Source organism: Mastigoproctus giganteus, chromosome 5 (assembly GCF_048544385.1).
Source record: "Mastigoproctus giganteus isolate SK-2022 chromosome 5, ASM4854438v1, whole genome shotgun sequence".
Lineage (NCBI taxonomy): Eukaryota > Metazoa > Arthropoda > Arachnida > Uropygi > Thelyphonidae > Mastigoproctus > Mastigoproctus giganteus.
Window position 1 is genome coordinate 118,800,063 of NC_143579.1, and position 16,758 is coordinate 118,816,820.

Here is a 16,758-nt window from a genome sequence, read left to right on the forward strand (position 1 = left end):
CAGATTAGAAAACTTGGAAAACCTGCAAAATATGGAAAATTGGCCTCTACTTGTTGACCAGATAGATGTGGTTTAAAGGGATTGGGAGGGAGGATGTATTTGCAGAGTAAATGCAAAAAAACTCGATTGCAAAAACATAATGGCAATTAGCTGCTGGAATAAAAACCACTATATGATCTTGGGCCATTGGAAAATTTATTAAAATTCTAAAAGAAAGAAAAAAAAAAAAAAAAAAGTAAAATATTTAAATAAAAAAAATAAAAACACAAGGAATGAGATCTAAGATATTTCTTAGAATTCTGGAAGTTCATTACCAGGATTTTGTGTAAATGAAACATTTTCTTGACCCCCCCACCATAAAGAATAAAATTCCACATTGTATTATCTGGATTTTGTATGTTAAGGAAATAATATTCATTATTTTTTGTCGACAATGAAAGTTTTATCCTAAAATTGTTTATACAAGTCAAAATTATTATTTAAGATACATTAAAACAAAGTACAAATTTAAATGAAAGAAATAAATTCAAAGTGTACAAAAAAGACCAACAATGTTCTTTTATGCCATCACAAAAAGCACGTTATTTTTTTAAAATGACTATTTCACTATTTTTAAGAAAAAATTTACTTCATGAAAACATTTACATCCCAGACACAAGTAACAGCTAAAGTGAATATCATAAACACTGATGCACCTCTGCATTTTTTTGTTTTAAATGAGGACAATAAAGAGAAACTGTGGTGAAATAAATATTAAAAAAGACAGCAGGAATTTATAAACTACACTTCCCCATGGGCTTAGTGTTTACATTTCTACATATGTCAAATTTAAAATTCAAGTTTCTAAATATCTAAAATCAAATTAAAAAGGTTTATAGCCTTGTAACACTTCATTTCTGGGAAGGCAGGGGGAGAAAAGAATTAAAATAAATATTTAATCTACTCCCCCCAATACAAGTCCTGCTGTTGGAATTGCAGCACAGCCACAAAATCCTTTTACATATTAATACTGACATCTCTAATTACAAATAATGAAAATGTTCATAATACATCTTTTAATAGGGTCATGAACAGATAAAATATGAAATACGAAAAAAAAAAAAAAAAAAATTTCATAAAAGCTGTTTAAAACATAGTAGAAGAGAAAGATGATCTTAAAAATTCACAAACTTTGTTAAAAGTTGGGTTATAAGTGCTCTCCCTTGTAATTCACAAATGGAATAAAGGCTAGGTCAATAAATTATCATTTGTGTAATATGTGGTATCCATATCATACGCTATGACATGATATCTGTTAAAATGTGATGACAATTCAACCATGTGGGGTATCATCTTCTACAAAATCTCTGGCTTCTTCTTTAGTAACTGCTTCAATATGACTGACCTATATTTCAAAATGACCATTAGTAATAAGAATATGAAATTTTGTTCATTTATGCAATTCAATAAACTAATGTACAGTGAATTACAAAAAAATTTGTAATTTTCACACTTATTATTATTATTAGCCATATGGTGCAAGGAAGCCTGAGGCTTATGCTGCATCAGTCAAAAAAAAAAAAAAAAATTCCCAAGTTACTCCTGAGAGAGAGAGAGAGAGAGAACGAGAGTTATTTTTTGTTTATTTGGTTTTTTTTTTTTTTTAAAGGAGCATTAGCAACTAAGGCCATATTGCTCCAGAGATATGCAGTGGTCATTCCTAGACCTTTCCACATCCTCCGTTTTTGGTGGTCACAGGCTCGAACCCCGGTCTAATCAAGAACTACACGCTGCTGCTCCTGCCGAGAGAGAGAGAGAGAGAGAGAGAGAGAGAGAGAGAGAGAGAGAGAGAGAGAGAGAGGGGGGGGGGAATCATCAAGAAAGAGAAGAATGATGATATCCAGCTCAGTACACTGGATTTGCCAAGCCCATACTCAGCAGATGTGAGCCCTTGGGGTTTCACACTTATAAAGCTGTCACAAAAGTATCAGCTTTATAAGTGTGAAAATCTGCTGTACACCAATGGAAACAGTGAAAGGAGTGAAGGTGGAGTTGGGTTTCTGGTCCATAAAGATTTTAAAAACAACATTTTGGAATTCAAAAGTACATCACCAAGGGTGTCAAGACTAATACTCAAGATTTCTAAGAGGTACAAGCTAAAGATTATAATGATTTATGCACCAACATCGAGCCATGATGATGAAGAGGTTGAAGAAATGTACACCAAAATTGAGAGTCTTCTAGATGAGCAGAAAACCCACTACACTATTATTATGGGGGACTTCAATGCTAAGGTTGGAAAAAGGCAAAACAGCGCAGAAAGAGGAACTATAGGAAATTTTGGAATTGGTGAAAGAAATGAAAGAGGTGAAAGACTTGTGGAATTTGCAGAATCTCAAGGACTGTCAGTAATGAACACTTTTTTCAAGAAAAGGGTGAACAGAAAGTGGACATGGAAGAGTCCAAATGGATTAACAACTAATGAAATCAACTTCATCCTCACTAACAGAAGATATATTGTGAATGATGTTACCGTCCTGAATAAGGTAAATGTTGGAAGTGATCACAGAATGGTAAGATGGACACTTACCATTCTGTGATAGAGGTAGGAAAGGAAAAAACTGACTCGAGTAAATAATACAAAGGTCTTTGAGATAACAGAGGAGGAGAAAAAGCAGTATGTACTGGAACTTAAGAACAAGTTTGAGCTTCTGCAGACTGCTCAGGACCAAGATATCGACGAGGAATATTACAACTTTCTGAAAGTGATAAAGCCCAAGAAACCTATAGGAAAAAAGAAATCCAAAGAAGAAAAAATTAGTCATGAAACACTTGTGATGATTAACCAAAGGCGACAAATGAAGAGCAAGATAAACACTGCCAAGGAGAAAATTGAGTATACTGAGTTATGCAAAGCCATTAGAAAGAGACTCAGAGAGGACATAAGAAGATTTAACACAAGAAAAGTAGAACAAGCATTAAGGGAAAACAAAGGATTTAAATCAGCAGCCATGAGCAGTAATACAGAAAGACAAATGATATTGAACTGAAGAATAGTGATGGTGTACTTATAAACAGCAGAGAAGGCATAATTCAAATAGCAGAAGACTACTATAGAGAATTATACAAGGAGCGAGGGAATGATACCAGCAGTGGGGAAGATGGATTGCAAAGTAGCAACACATACGACATACCCGATATTCTTCCTGATGAGGTAGAACATGCATTGAAAAAAATGAAGAATTGGAAAGCCCCGGGGGAAGATGAAGTTACTGTAGAGGTGTTAAAATTGGGAGGAAGAGACATAACACAAAAACTGGCAAGGCTCTTCACAAAGTGCATTAGAAAAGGTATGACACCTAAGCAGTGGAATAATGCAATCATAGTTTTGCTGCATAAGAAAGGAGATAAATCAGAAATTGGAAATTATAGACCAATTAGCTTGTTATCCCACATCTACAAGTTGTTCACAAGGGTCATTACTAACAGATTAGAAAGAATACTTGATGAGAATCAACCGAAAGAGCAAGTTGGCTTTAGGACAGGATTCTCAACTATGGATCACCTTCACGTAATATCACAGCTAATGGAGAAAGCAAATGAATATAAAACACCATTATGCCTGGCATTTGTGGATTATGAAAAGGCATTCGACTCCATACAGCATAAGGCAATGTTTCGGGCACTGGAAAGACAAGGCATAGATACCCCATATATTATGATTTTGAAGAAAATATATGAGAGTGCTACCTCCTTTATTAGACTAGACAAAGAGAGTAGGAAATTTAAAATCAAGAAAGGAGTTCGCCAAGGAGACAATATCTCCAAAGCTGTTTACTGCTGCTCTTGAAGAAGCTTTCAGAAGATTAGACTGGTCGCAGAAAGGAGTCAATGTGAACGGAGAGTACCTAAACCATTTACGATTTGCAGATGACATTGTAGTCATAAGCCACGATCCCAAGAATTAGAGGAAAATCTTAATCAGTTATGCACAGTTAGTAAGGATTTTGGACTAAAGTTGAATATGGCTAAAACAAAAGTAATGATGAACAAGTATGCCACGGAAAGGGAAATAATGATTGAAGGAGCAGTAATTGAAAAGGTGGAATCATATACTTATCTGGGACAAGTTATTAGCTGTAATAATGATAAATGGCTGGAAGTCAAGAGAAGAATAAATTTTGGATGGATAGCATTCAGGAAATATAGTCACATACTAAAGAGCAATATCCCAGTTTGTCTGAAACGTAAAATAATGAATCAATGTATACTCCCCACCATGACTTATGGAAGTGAAACTTGGGCACTCACAAAAAGAATGGAAGAGAAGCTGAGAACTACACAGCGAAGAATGGAACGAATTATACTGGGAATCAGACTGTTAGATAAGAAGAGAAACACATGGATTAGGCAGCAAACTCAAGTAAAGGACATTCTTATCAAAACTAAAGAACTAAAATGGTCTTGGGCAGGACACATAGCTCGAAGACATGATGACAGATGGACTAAGAAAATAACAGAATGGTACCCAAGAGGAGCTAGAAGAAAACCTGGAAGACAAAGGCGGAGATGGATAGATGAAATTCATGAGTTTTTGGGTAGTAAATGGATGGCCAGTGCTCAAAACAGAAGGAACTGGAAAGTTGCTGGAGAGGCCTTCATCCTGCAGTGGATTGAAAATGGCTGATTATGATGAAGTGTGAAACATCTGAGTAGAGCAAGAACATGAATGTTGCTTAGCCTTCTTATGAATTAGGTGATATTTAAACGTGTTATCAACAGGACTCAGACATTGATGATGTAATTTTCTTTCTAAGAAGTCCAATGTGATGCTTAATGACAAATAGTCATTTCTCTGGTGTCCTGGTTTCATATTTGGTGTTTTTATTTTGCATTTTTAAAAATTTTTTTTATCCTTTTCCTAATGTCAGGATATGTTTTAATAATTTTAGAATTTTTACAACAGATGGCTCTATTGCACTTTAAAAATCTATTTGAAATGTATATATATACACACATACCGATGAGCCAAAACATTACGACCACCTACCTAATATGATGTTGGCGTCCACGTGCAGCCAAAACAGCTCGTACCCATGGATGCTACAAGATTTCTAAATGTGTCTTGTGGTATCTGGTACCACCACGTAGCCAGCAGATCCTTTAACTCCTGTATGGTCAGTGGTTGAGATGCCGCAGATCGGAGTTGCTGTTCCAATACAAACCACAGATGCTCAATGGGATTGATGTCTGGGGAATTTGGAGGCCAGAGAAATACCTGGTAGTCTTCCTCATGTTCTGCGAACCAGTCTCGAATAATGCGGTTGGTGTGGCATGGTGCATTATCCTGCTGAAAGATGGCACCCACCAGAGGGGAAGACCGTTGCCATGAAAGGTTGTACCTGGTCAGCAATTATGTTTAGGTAGGTGGTGGATGTCAGAGTGCTCGCCACATGGATGATTGGACCCAGAGTATCCCAGCAGAACATCACCCAAAGCATGACACCGCTGCCATCAGCTGGATTTTGTCCACGGTGCAACCAGTCACCATCACTTCCTAGGGTAAACGACGCACATGTAACCAGCCATCCACATGGTGCAAAAGGAAATGTGATTCATCAGACCAGACAACCCTCTTCCAATCATTCAAGGTCCAGTTTTGATGCTCGCGTGCCCATTGTAGGTGCTATCACCGGTGAACCATGGTTAGCACGGGCACTCAGAGTGGCCTGCAGCTATGCAGCCCCATTTTCAGCAGGGTTTGATGTACTGTGTGTTGTGACACATTACTCCCATCACCAGCATTCCAATTACCGCCGAGTTGTGCCACGTACCATCCGGGAGAGCCTTCACTCACCTCGAGCATCGATGAGCCGTGGTCGTCCAACACCTTGCCAGCGGTTCGTGGGTTTTTCCTCCTTAGACCACTTTCTGTAGGTACTAACCATGGCTGACAGTCAGCATCCCACCAGTCATGCCATTTCAAATATGCTCTAACCCAGTCATCTGGCCATTACAATTTGGCCTTTGTCAAACTCGCTTAAGTCTGCTGCCTTTCCCATCTGAAGAACAAGAGTAACACTGATTAACGGAGCTCAATATCAAATGATTTTTATACAGTGTCCTGACCTGCGCCTTAGTTGACCTGAAGTTGTTTCGATTTGCATAACAGCTTGCTGGTCATAACATTTTGGCTCATCTGTGTAATAAGTAAAAAATGGGGTGAAAAGTTTAGTGGTAATAGAGAGATAAAATAAAAATAATATGACATTATTTGACATAATATGAGTGTGCAAAGTAGCAGCAAAGGATACAAAAGTTTATATATGCGAGGTAAATTAAATAATACTGTTAAAAAGTGCAAAGATGGATGTGTAAATTACAGAAAATGCCAAAACTAATAGGCGAAGGTGGCAGAAATTGCAAATGTTGAAGGCGTGAGAAAGAGATTGAATATCCTATATGATATAATGAAGTAAAATAAAACTAATAAAATAATAAAACTATATTAGTTTTGTCATTTTGTGTAATTTACACATCCATCTTCACACTTTTCAACAGAATTATTAATTTTACCACACACACACACACACACACACACACACACACACACACACACACACACACACACACACACACACACACACACACACACACACACACACACACACACACACACACACACAAATTAATTTTAAAACTACAATACTGCAGAAAATAATTTAATTTACTCTGTTTATGAATGGTGTTAAAGCTCTTGTATATAATTACTCATTATACATGCATGAAATTTGATAAGTATAATTTTAAGATTAATGCATATTATAGAAATTACATGCAACTAGATGAACTGCTCAGTTGCATTACAGGCAGATTAGGTCTATATGCTGCTGACTAATGCTAGGTGTGCCTGAGGTTGCAATTTGTCCCTATGTTTAATTTAATACTAAAAACTAAAGATACTGCTAAAAACTAAAACTAAATGTTAATACTAATAATATGATTATCAAACCATTCATCCACGCGGACATTTCTCTGATACTCTTCAGGGGCTTTGAGTGGAGAAATAATTAATTTAAATTTTCCCAATAAGTTTTATTAATTATATTAAATATTAGCTTTTCGTTAGAAAGACAAATTTTTTGCATAATCCAAAATTAGCATCTGAAAATTAATATAGATTAAATTTATTATTAAAAGAGATAACAACAGAAAACTGGCATTGGAACTACAACACTACAGATATGCATCATATAAAACAATACTTATACTTACCAAGTCAAGACTGAAGAACTTAACATTAGCACAGTAGAGGCATATGATGCAAGAGAAGCAAGCTTATATAGCATCAGCCAAAAAAAAAAAAACCCTCCCATTTGACCCATCCATTAAACTCCAAATGTTTGTCTAGTTCTGCCTTGAACTTATTTAAGTTTTCGACCTCCACAACAACAGAAGGAAGTTTGTTCCAAATATCAACCACTTGCTGGCTAAAGGAAAATTTCTGAAAATCTATTCTACAATTGTCTTTCATCAATTTAAATTTATGTCCCCTCAGGTGAGTAATCTGAGCAAGAGGAAGAATTCCATCAGCATTCAGCTTGCTTGAACAATTCAGGGCCCTTTAGAACTCAATTAGATCACTGCACAGGTGCCCAGTCTCAAGATGATGCAATTTGCAGAACTTAAATCTTTCTTAGTAACAGAAACCATTTGTTCCACTTATCAGTTTCATTGCCGTTCTCTTTACACATTCCAGAAGCTCTACATCCTTCATAAAATGAGGCCTCCAGACCTGTATGCAGTACTCAAGATGTGGCCAGACCATTGCCTTATACAAGGAGATAATCACTTCCTTATCCTGATAGCAAAATTTCTGTATATCATTGACAAGCCACCATGAGCTTCTCTTGCAGCCTGTCTGAACTGCTCAAAGAACTTCATATCTAACTGCACAATTAACCCCAAGTCCTTTTCATTCTCTACTACCCTGAGAGTAGTACCACACAGTTGGTACCTTCTCAGGGGCTACTACTACCCATATGCAGTACTTTACATTTGTCGGTAGTATACTGGTACCCACGTGCAGTACTTTACATTTGACAGTAGTATACTATTATTACTGTCATTAACAACCATGCCAACCACCTTTGTACTGTCTGCAAACTTAGACATTCACCCTGATATATCTTCATCAACATTTATTATTATTATTAGCCAATATGATGAAAGGAAGCCTGATGCTTATGCTGCATCAGCCAAAGAAATTTTGATTTACCCAGTGTGTGTGTCAAAAGTACAAGAGAATCACCAAGAAAGAGAAAAATTATTTGGCTGGTGCAGCATAAACCTCAGGCTTCCTTGCACCATACTGGCTAAAAATAATAATAATAAATATTGATGAAGGTATATCAGGGTTAATGTCTAAGTTTGCAGACAATACGAAGGTGGTTGGCATGGTTGTTAATGACAGTAATAATAGTATACTACTGCCAAATGTAAAGTACTGTATATGGGTAGCAGAAAACCCTGAGAAGGTACCAACTGTGTGGTACAAACCTCAGGGTAGTCGAGAATGAAAAGAACTTGGGGTTAATTGTGCATATGAAGTTCTTTGAGCAGTTAAGACAGGCTGCAAGAGAAACTCATGGTGGCTTGTTAATGATATACAGAAATTTTGCTAGCAGGGATAAGGAGGTGATTAGCATCCTTATACAAGGTGATTATACAAGGACTGACCATTGCCTTGTATAAGGCAATGGTTAGGCCACATCTATCTTGAGTACTTCATACAGGTCTGGAGGCCTCATTTCATGAAGGATGTAGAGCTTCTGGAAAATTGTAAAGAGAACGGCAATGAGATTGGTGAGTGGAACAAAGGGTTTCTGTTACAAAGAAAGACTTAAGTTATGCAAATGCATCATCTGTAGATTAGGCACCTGCGCAGTGATCTAATTGAGGTGTATAAGGCCTTGAATGGTTTGAGCAAGATGGGATTCTTCCTCTTGCTCAGATTACCCTGGGGCATGCCAAGACCATACCCACCAGATGTGAGCCCCCGATCATTGATAAATACAGAAAACAACATTGGGCCCAACACCAAAACCTGGGGAACTCCACTAATGGCATTAGTCCACGAAGGGCAGTGTCCATTAATTATCATTCTCTGTCTTCTCCAACTCAACTTTCCTTTTATCCATTGCAGCAACTTGCCCTTAATGCCACACTGCTCCAATTTTTACAGTAGTCTTCCCTGTGCAACAGATTTAAAAGCTTTCCTAAAATCCAAGTATATAATATCAAAATTATTTTTGCATTCAGTCCCATTGTGACCATACCCCAGGGGCTCACATCTGGTGAGTATGGGCTTGACACACCCAGGGTCCTGAGCTGGATATCATCATTCTTCTCTTTCTTGGTGATTCCCTTCAACTTTTAACACTCTCTCTCTCTCTCTCTCTCTCTCTCTCTCTCGCTTTCAATCATGGGAACATATTATGTACAAATATGAGGAGTACTGCGATCTACGAATTGAATTGGTATCTCAGGTTAGTAATCTCAATCTTATGGCAGAAGGCTGCGAGACAATTCTAGTTGATAAACAGGAGAACGTCTTGGCTTTCCAAGCCTTTGCAACTGCAGTATTTCTTAGGCGGAAGACTCTTCTGCATCTGGAAGCCTTGGATTTGTAATGTGGTATGGTGTATGCTGAATTACCTAGAATTCTGTGAAATCGTGGAGGCTTGAGTCCACTATATCCACTGCAACTCCAGCTCCTTGTGCTCAATTACCTAAAGTTCTGTGAAATTGTGGAGGCTTGAGTCTGCTATATCCACTGCAACTCCAGCTCCTTGTGCTGGCATTTCTGCTCTCGGCAGCTCCTGGCACTGGTATTTCTCTTCTCGGCAGCTCCTGGCACTGGTATTTCTCTTCTCGGCAGCTCCTGGCACTGGTATTTCTCTTCTCGGCAGCTCCTAGCACTGCTGGCTTTCCAACAGACTGTGAACAGATGCAGATCTTTCCAATGAAGTTTGAACTTTGTCTGAAATTTAATTATATGTATATTTTATTTTTTTATGTAATTTGATTATTTTTCAATTTGTTCATATCAATCATTTTTGGTCATGGCAGGTTTTTTCCCTCCCTGTACTTGGGCAAACAGGAGAAGAAGTATATAAGAGTATGGCTAATTATGAGTAACTGACAGCGGGTTTGCTACTGGTTGGTTGGGACTGCTTTAAGTAATAAATATCAATCAATATCAATCTCTCTCAGGGTAACTTGGGAATTTTTTTGGCTGGTGCAGCATAAGCCTCAAGCTTCCTTGCACCATATGGCTAATAATAATAACAATATCATAGAAGCCAATCAAATTTGTCAGACAAGAATTACCCTTAACAAATCCATGGTAAGTCTGAACTATAACTGCAGCCTTGTCTAGATGATCCTGCATTGCTTCCTTAACCAGTGACTCCATTATTTTCTCTGAAACAGAACTTAAACAAACAGGTCTGTAATTATATGTCTCACCCTTTGAGCCCCATTTGTGAATTGCGGACACATTTGCATATCTCCAGTCCATGGGGACCTCCCATGAGTCCAAGGAAGCTTTCATAATTATGGTTAAGGGTTTACTTATTTCCTTTGCTGCCTATTTTAATATAACTGGATAGATCTCATCCACTCCAGGTGCCTTTTTTATGTTCAATTTCAACAATTTATCCTTCACTTTGCTTTCAGTTATTACAAAATAATTTAGCTCCATGATAGAGATTGATAAGCTCCTGGCCTCCAATTCCCTACTGACTTGCTCATATGTGAATGTAGAAGCACAATACTCATTCAGTTTGTCATCTACCTCAGCAGCTTCATGATCAGTCGAACTGTCAATATCAAATGGTTTTGTTTGTTTGTTATTTGGTTTTTAGGAGCATTAGCAACTAAGGCTATATTGCTCCAGGGATATGCGGTGGTCATTCCTTGACCTTTCCGCATCCTCTGTATTTGGTGGTCACGGGCTCGAACCCCGGTCTAATCAAGAAACGTGTGCTGCACTACTGCTCCTGCCCACCTGGCTACGGAGGCACCTGAATATCAAATGGACCAATCTGATTCATCCCCTTCCTTCTATGTTTACATAAGTAGAGAAGTCTTTGCTGTTCTTCTTTACATCCTTTGAAAAAGATTTCTGATAATCTGTCTTCACTAGCCTAACCTCCTTTGGGAATTGACTACAGATTAACTTATATCTACCACAGTCTTCTGTCTCACTTGATAATTTATATGTATCCCATGCATTTTTATTTTCTCCGAGTCCCATCAGTTTATTTGCCATCTATTTAGACCTAAATCTCTGATCCGTATTTCTTAGTTGATACAAAAATCCTTGAATGCTTCTCATTTAGAATTTGCTGTTGGTAAACATCATCAGTTGATCCCATCGTATATTGTATAGAATTTAAAAATGGTCTGAGACCACTGTAGACACCTTTACAAAAGCAAAAACCTTTATCCGTGACAGTAGTTACATCTTTAAGTAAATCCCACATCAGCACACTGTGGTCACTGCAACCTAGTGGTTCCTCTATCTGCAGATTCTTAATGCATGAAGAATCACTGCTGATAATCAGAATAAGAGTAATACTCCCTCTGGTTGTCTCTTGAACATGATACTGTAGAAAACAATCATCCAATAAATCCACAAAAGCCTTGCTAGTGTGCAAGTGACCAAACCACAAGTTCCAGGGAAGTTAAAACCCCCATTATACGACAGTCTGATTTATTGGCACACTATTTCTCTGTACAGTTGGTCGTTATATTCATAAGAGTCGTTAGGCCTATAACGCTTCTACTCTTCGTCTCTGATATCCCAGCAATATCCACCTTCGATGTCTTCAAATTAATCAAATTTATTTACTATACTCCTAGCACTGGTGTACATTCAAGTATACGTGCACCTGCCCTTACTCTTAGTTATCCTAACACAGCCCATGTATTTACTTGTTCCATGATAACTCCCAGCAATCGTGGAAATGCCCTGCACCTTGCTTTCCAGGCTGCTGTTCATTCCAATAGAAGCAGTAAAAGAATCACTTTCACTGATGCCCGCAGCTACTGGTAATCTATTAGTCTGTGAATTCCCTCCCCCAATCCACCTAACATTTCCTCAATAGCATCAGCAAATATTCTTGCACCCTTTCTATTTTAGTGTATCCGATCCCTGTAGAAACAATCTCTCTTGTTAACAAGCACAGGACAGGCTGAGAGAAATTCTACCCCATGAGCCATGCACAATCTTTCCAGGACCCCACTGATTGACAAGGCTCTCATCATACCTCCCTCCTATCTTGTCTGCACAGAATTAGACGCTTTCAAATTTAACCCTAACTCATGACTTTTTTCAACATTGACCTGTACTTGCTAAGTAGGCAGATCTCCTCTTAATATCATTAGTGCCAATGTGTACAACCAGTGTTCTCACAAGAAAATTTTGCAAGCCGAGTGGCATTATGAAATAGCTGGGTGGAGAAGTGTAATACTTTGCAATATAAAATTTTCTGTTATTTATAAATGTGATTTAAGCGATCCAGAGTGAAAATTACTTGCATAATTAAACATTTGCTCCTGTGGCATTGATTCGATTGCATAGTATTGATTCAGATCAGTGAACAGTACCAATATTACCAATAAAAAAAAAAAAAAAAAATCGCTTAAATTGTAGCCGGGCAGTCAGTTAAATTCACCAGCCGGTTCACCCATTTGATAGGTCCTGGGGAGAACATTGGCAACAATATCACCCTTTGTGCCCTTAAAAGATGATATCTGCTTTACGTCATTTACTTCTTCCCCAGGCAGACATACCATGGTCCTGTTCCACCTATCCTTTTTGCACAATATATTTCCTGTCTCCTGAAAATAGAGTCACCAACAATAACTAGCTCCTGTGGGACCAGTGCATTCTGCCTTGGAGATTGCCACTGTGTTGCCTGATGCAAAAATAATGAGCTCTGGCATTGAGTTGGGCAGCTGAGAGATTGATGGGTTTCCACTTTAATTCCTTCAAAGGATTTGAAGGAATTAAACATCTGCTCCTGTCACATTGACTTCGATCGCATAGTATTGATTGAGATCAGTGAACAGTATTGACACCCATCAGAATGCTGAGTTGGCATCTAATTTCCTGATACTCTGCACCTAGCAAACACAAAGACATCCTCCTTGGCTGGATCATGTCCAAACATTTCAGAAGTTGCATAATTTTTCAGGCTTGTGATGCGTAGGAGCATCACCCCCTTCGGTTCTCCCCTGAGCTAAATCACTCCCGCTACTCTGTGCATGTTGCTTTGCTGCTCTAGGCTGGGGCAGGTTTTGTTTAAATGAGATTTAATCAATTTACAATGAAAATGAGTAAGGTTAATACATTTAATTGATTAATAGACTATACTATACTACAATTGACTATACAATACTATACTATGCAAATACAGTGATATGTATTATGCTAAGATCAAAAAAATTCATCTTAGCTTAGTAAGTAAAAGTATGTTTAACCTAATGCATAGTTATTGGGCTTTGGGTTCCAATCTTAGTTTGCTGTTATTATTTCCTTTAATGATGAAATCAATCTATACTTATTTTCAGACACTAATTTCATATAACATACAAAAAAAAAGCTTTAATACCAAAGCACTAAAATGTATTGTATTTAGTAAAACTGTTATTGAGATAGCAGAAATGTGTATTTATTTTGTTTGGTTATTTCTCTGCTCAAAGCCTTAAGTATTGTTGTTGTTTGTTAGTTTTTGTCACATCAGCTTCTGTCCCCATAATCTGATTATATAAGCCTATTAATTTTAGGTAGTGAAAGACTTCTTGTGTATTATTCTCTTCACTTAAAATGTCTCCCAGGGGCAAAAGCTGATGATACTGTAGAGGAGGTATCATATTTTAAGGGCACAAAGGGCAATATTTTTGTACATGCTGGCACTAATGACATCAATAGTAGGAGATCTGCAAATTTACTTAACAAGTACAGGTCAATGTTGAAAAAAATTTGCGAGTTATGGTTAAATTTGGAAATGTCTACAATTCTGCCCAGACATGATAGAGGGGGTATATGATGAGAACCTTGTTAATCAATTCGGCTGTGGAGAGATTGTGCAAGACTGGAGTAGAATTTTTCTCAGCATGGTCTGTGCTTGTTAACAGGAGAGATTGCTTCTACGGGAAATGGGATACACTTAAACAGAAAGGATGCAAGAATATTTGCTGATGCTATCGAGGCAGTGTTAGTTGAGTCGGCAAACTGCAAGTTTGGTGGGGAATCACAGATTAACATCTCATCTCATTTGCTCAAATTATTTGCTGTATGATTCCTTTCGTCTCAAAGGTGGTACTTGTGCATATGTCCATTCCGATATTCCCTGTCAGAGACTTGGTAATTTGGAATCTCCTTATTTTGATCTTCTCTGGCTTAAAATCTCTCTACCTCATTGTGTCAAATTCATCTGTTGTCTCTAATGTTCTTCCAACTCCACTAATCACTTGGAGCTCTATGACTTCCTCTCTTTGCAACTTGACTTTCTCCAGTCCAACTTTTCTAACAGTATGGTAATTTTTCTTGGTGATTTTAAGGTTCACAACACCAGCTGGTTTCCGTTTTATAGTCAAACCGAACCAGCTTTACGACATGCTGAGGCTCTTGCAATTACTAATGGCCTAGCACAGATTGTTTATTTACCTACAAGAATACCAGACAATCCTAACCATGCAGCCAACACGCTTGATCTTTTTCTCACAAACAACCCTTCTAAGTACATGGTTGAGGTGAGTGGTCCTTTAGGCATCTCAGATCACACCTTGGTGATTGTCTCTTCTCCAATGGAGCCTTTATCTCATGGCTATTCCCAACCTTGTATTGTTTGGCATTACAAGAATGCAAAATGGGATGACCTGTGAGATTTATTTTCTTGTTTTCCTTGGTTGGATTACTGTTTCAAAACTTCTGATGTCAACGTTTGCTCAGATCGGGTCAGTGAAATTATTCTTGTATGAATGGAATCCTTTATTCCACACTCCACTTTAAAATCTCGTCCTTTATCTACACCTCGGTTTTCCAATAAATGTGCTAAGGCTGTTCAAGAGAAGAACGCTGCATATCGTAATTGCCTTTTTTCTAATTCTTCAGTTTCATTTTCTGCCTACACCAAAGCTCACAACAATTGTAAAGCAGCTATTAATCAGTCCAAACTAGATTTTGAACAGGCTAAGAGTAGAAAACTTGCTTTTTGCCCTAATGGTAGGCGAGCAATCTGGTCTCTTGCCAAAGCTACTGACCGCAACTTTTGCCCTTCTCTGCTCCTACCTCTGTCAAAACCAGGTAGTTCTGTTGTCACGTCAGCCAAGGATAAAGCTGACCTGCTAGCATCCCATTTTTCTTCCAACTCCTGTATCAATGATCTTGGTAAAACACCTCCCACCATTCTCAACACGCTTCATTCAATGCCTCCTGTGGTCTTCCGTCAAAAGTATGTCAGAAGGATTTTGACAAATCTTGATGCTAAGAAAGTTCCAGGTCCTGATGGTATTTCTCCACTTGTTCTCAAAACCTGTGCTCCTGAACTTACCACTGTTCTTTGTCGCCTTTTTTCACTTTCTTATTCCAAAGGTGTTTTTCCTTCTGCTTGGAAATTTGCTCATATCCAGCCAGTTCCTAAAAAGGGTGACAAATCCCTCCCATCAAATTATCGTCCCATTGCAATCACTTCTATTCTTTCTAAAGTAATGGTGAAATCAATTAATCGCCAACACTTAAACTACATAGAAACCTTCTGCCTGATCAACGATCGCCAGTATGGATTCCATCAGTGTCAATCCATTGTTGATATTCTGGCTTATGTGACACTCTGATTTCTATGCAAGATGATATATCTTTTTTGTGGATTACCCTAACTTCTAATCTCTCTTAGCACAAGCACATTACAAATATTACTTCTTCTGCATCTAAAAAACTTGGTTTTCTCTTTTGCTCTCGGCGTTACTTTTCTTCCAAACAGCTGTTCACTCTGTACAAATCGCAAATCTGCCCTACCACGGAATATTGTTCCCACATCTGGGGTGGTGCCCCTCTAAACCTCTGTCAGGCTTCTATATTCCATCCAGAAGCGGGTAATTAGGTTAATTAATGACACATCTCTAACAGTCTCTCCATTCTCTGTCTCATAGACGTTCTGTTTCTACTGCATACCTTTTCTACAGATACTTCCATGGGAAGTGTTCTTCTGAATTGGCTTCTATAATTCCTACTCTCTCTTTCAAAACAGACCAAACACGTGCCGCCACCAGCCAACATCCATTTACTGTCAAACTTCAAACCCACAGAACCAACTTTTCATCTTCCTCATTTATTCAATCAACTGCCGTTTTCTGGAACAACCTTCCTTCATACGTATTTCCTGAAAATTACAATCTACAGAAGTTCAAGTCCAATATCAACAAATATCTTCTTTCGTCTTCTCAACCTCCAACCCATGCATGCCACTAAGTACTATAGGTTCTAATACCTCTCGTGTTTGGGGTTTTCATAAAAAAATAAATAAATATATAAATAAATAAATTGTCAGAGAATACAAAATCCTAATATAAGCTTAATCAGTCTATACTCAAGTTACTCACAGGTTTAAATCTACATAAGCAGATTGTGATAATTAGGAGTATGTTTTGCCAAGTAATTGTCATGTCTATGATTTACAACTGTACATAAAATAGAGTGAGCTAGGA

At 37.8% G+C, this 16,758-nt stretch overlaps 1 protein-coding gene across 2 annotated transcripts in view; it reads right to left on the minus strand.

Moving 5' to 3' along the window:
* Positions 1-1,200: 1,200 nt before the first annotated feature.
* The window catches only part of SMC3 (structural maintenance of chromosomes 3), a 616,656-nt gene continuing 601,098 nt past the window's right edge, over positions 1,201-16,758 (minus strand). For both annotated transcript variants that reach the window (XM_090374164.1, XM_090374163.1), the window contains exon 31: positions 1,201-1,384. In XM_090374164.1, coding sequence (XP_090230290.1) covers positions 1,313-1,384 — 72 coding nt within the window. In that variant the 3' untranslated portion in view covers positions 1,201-1,312. The remainder of the gene's footprint in view (positions 1,385-16,758) is intronic.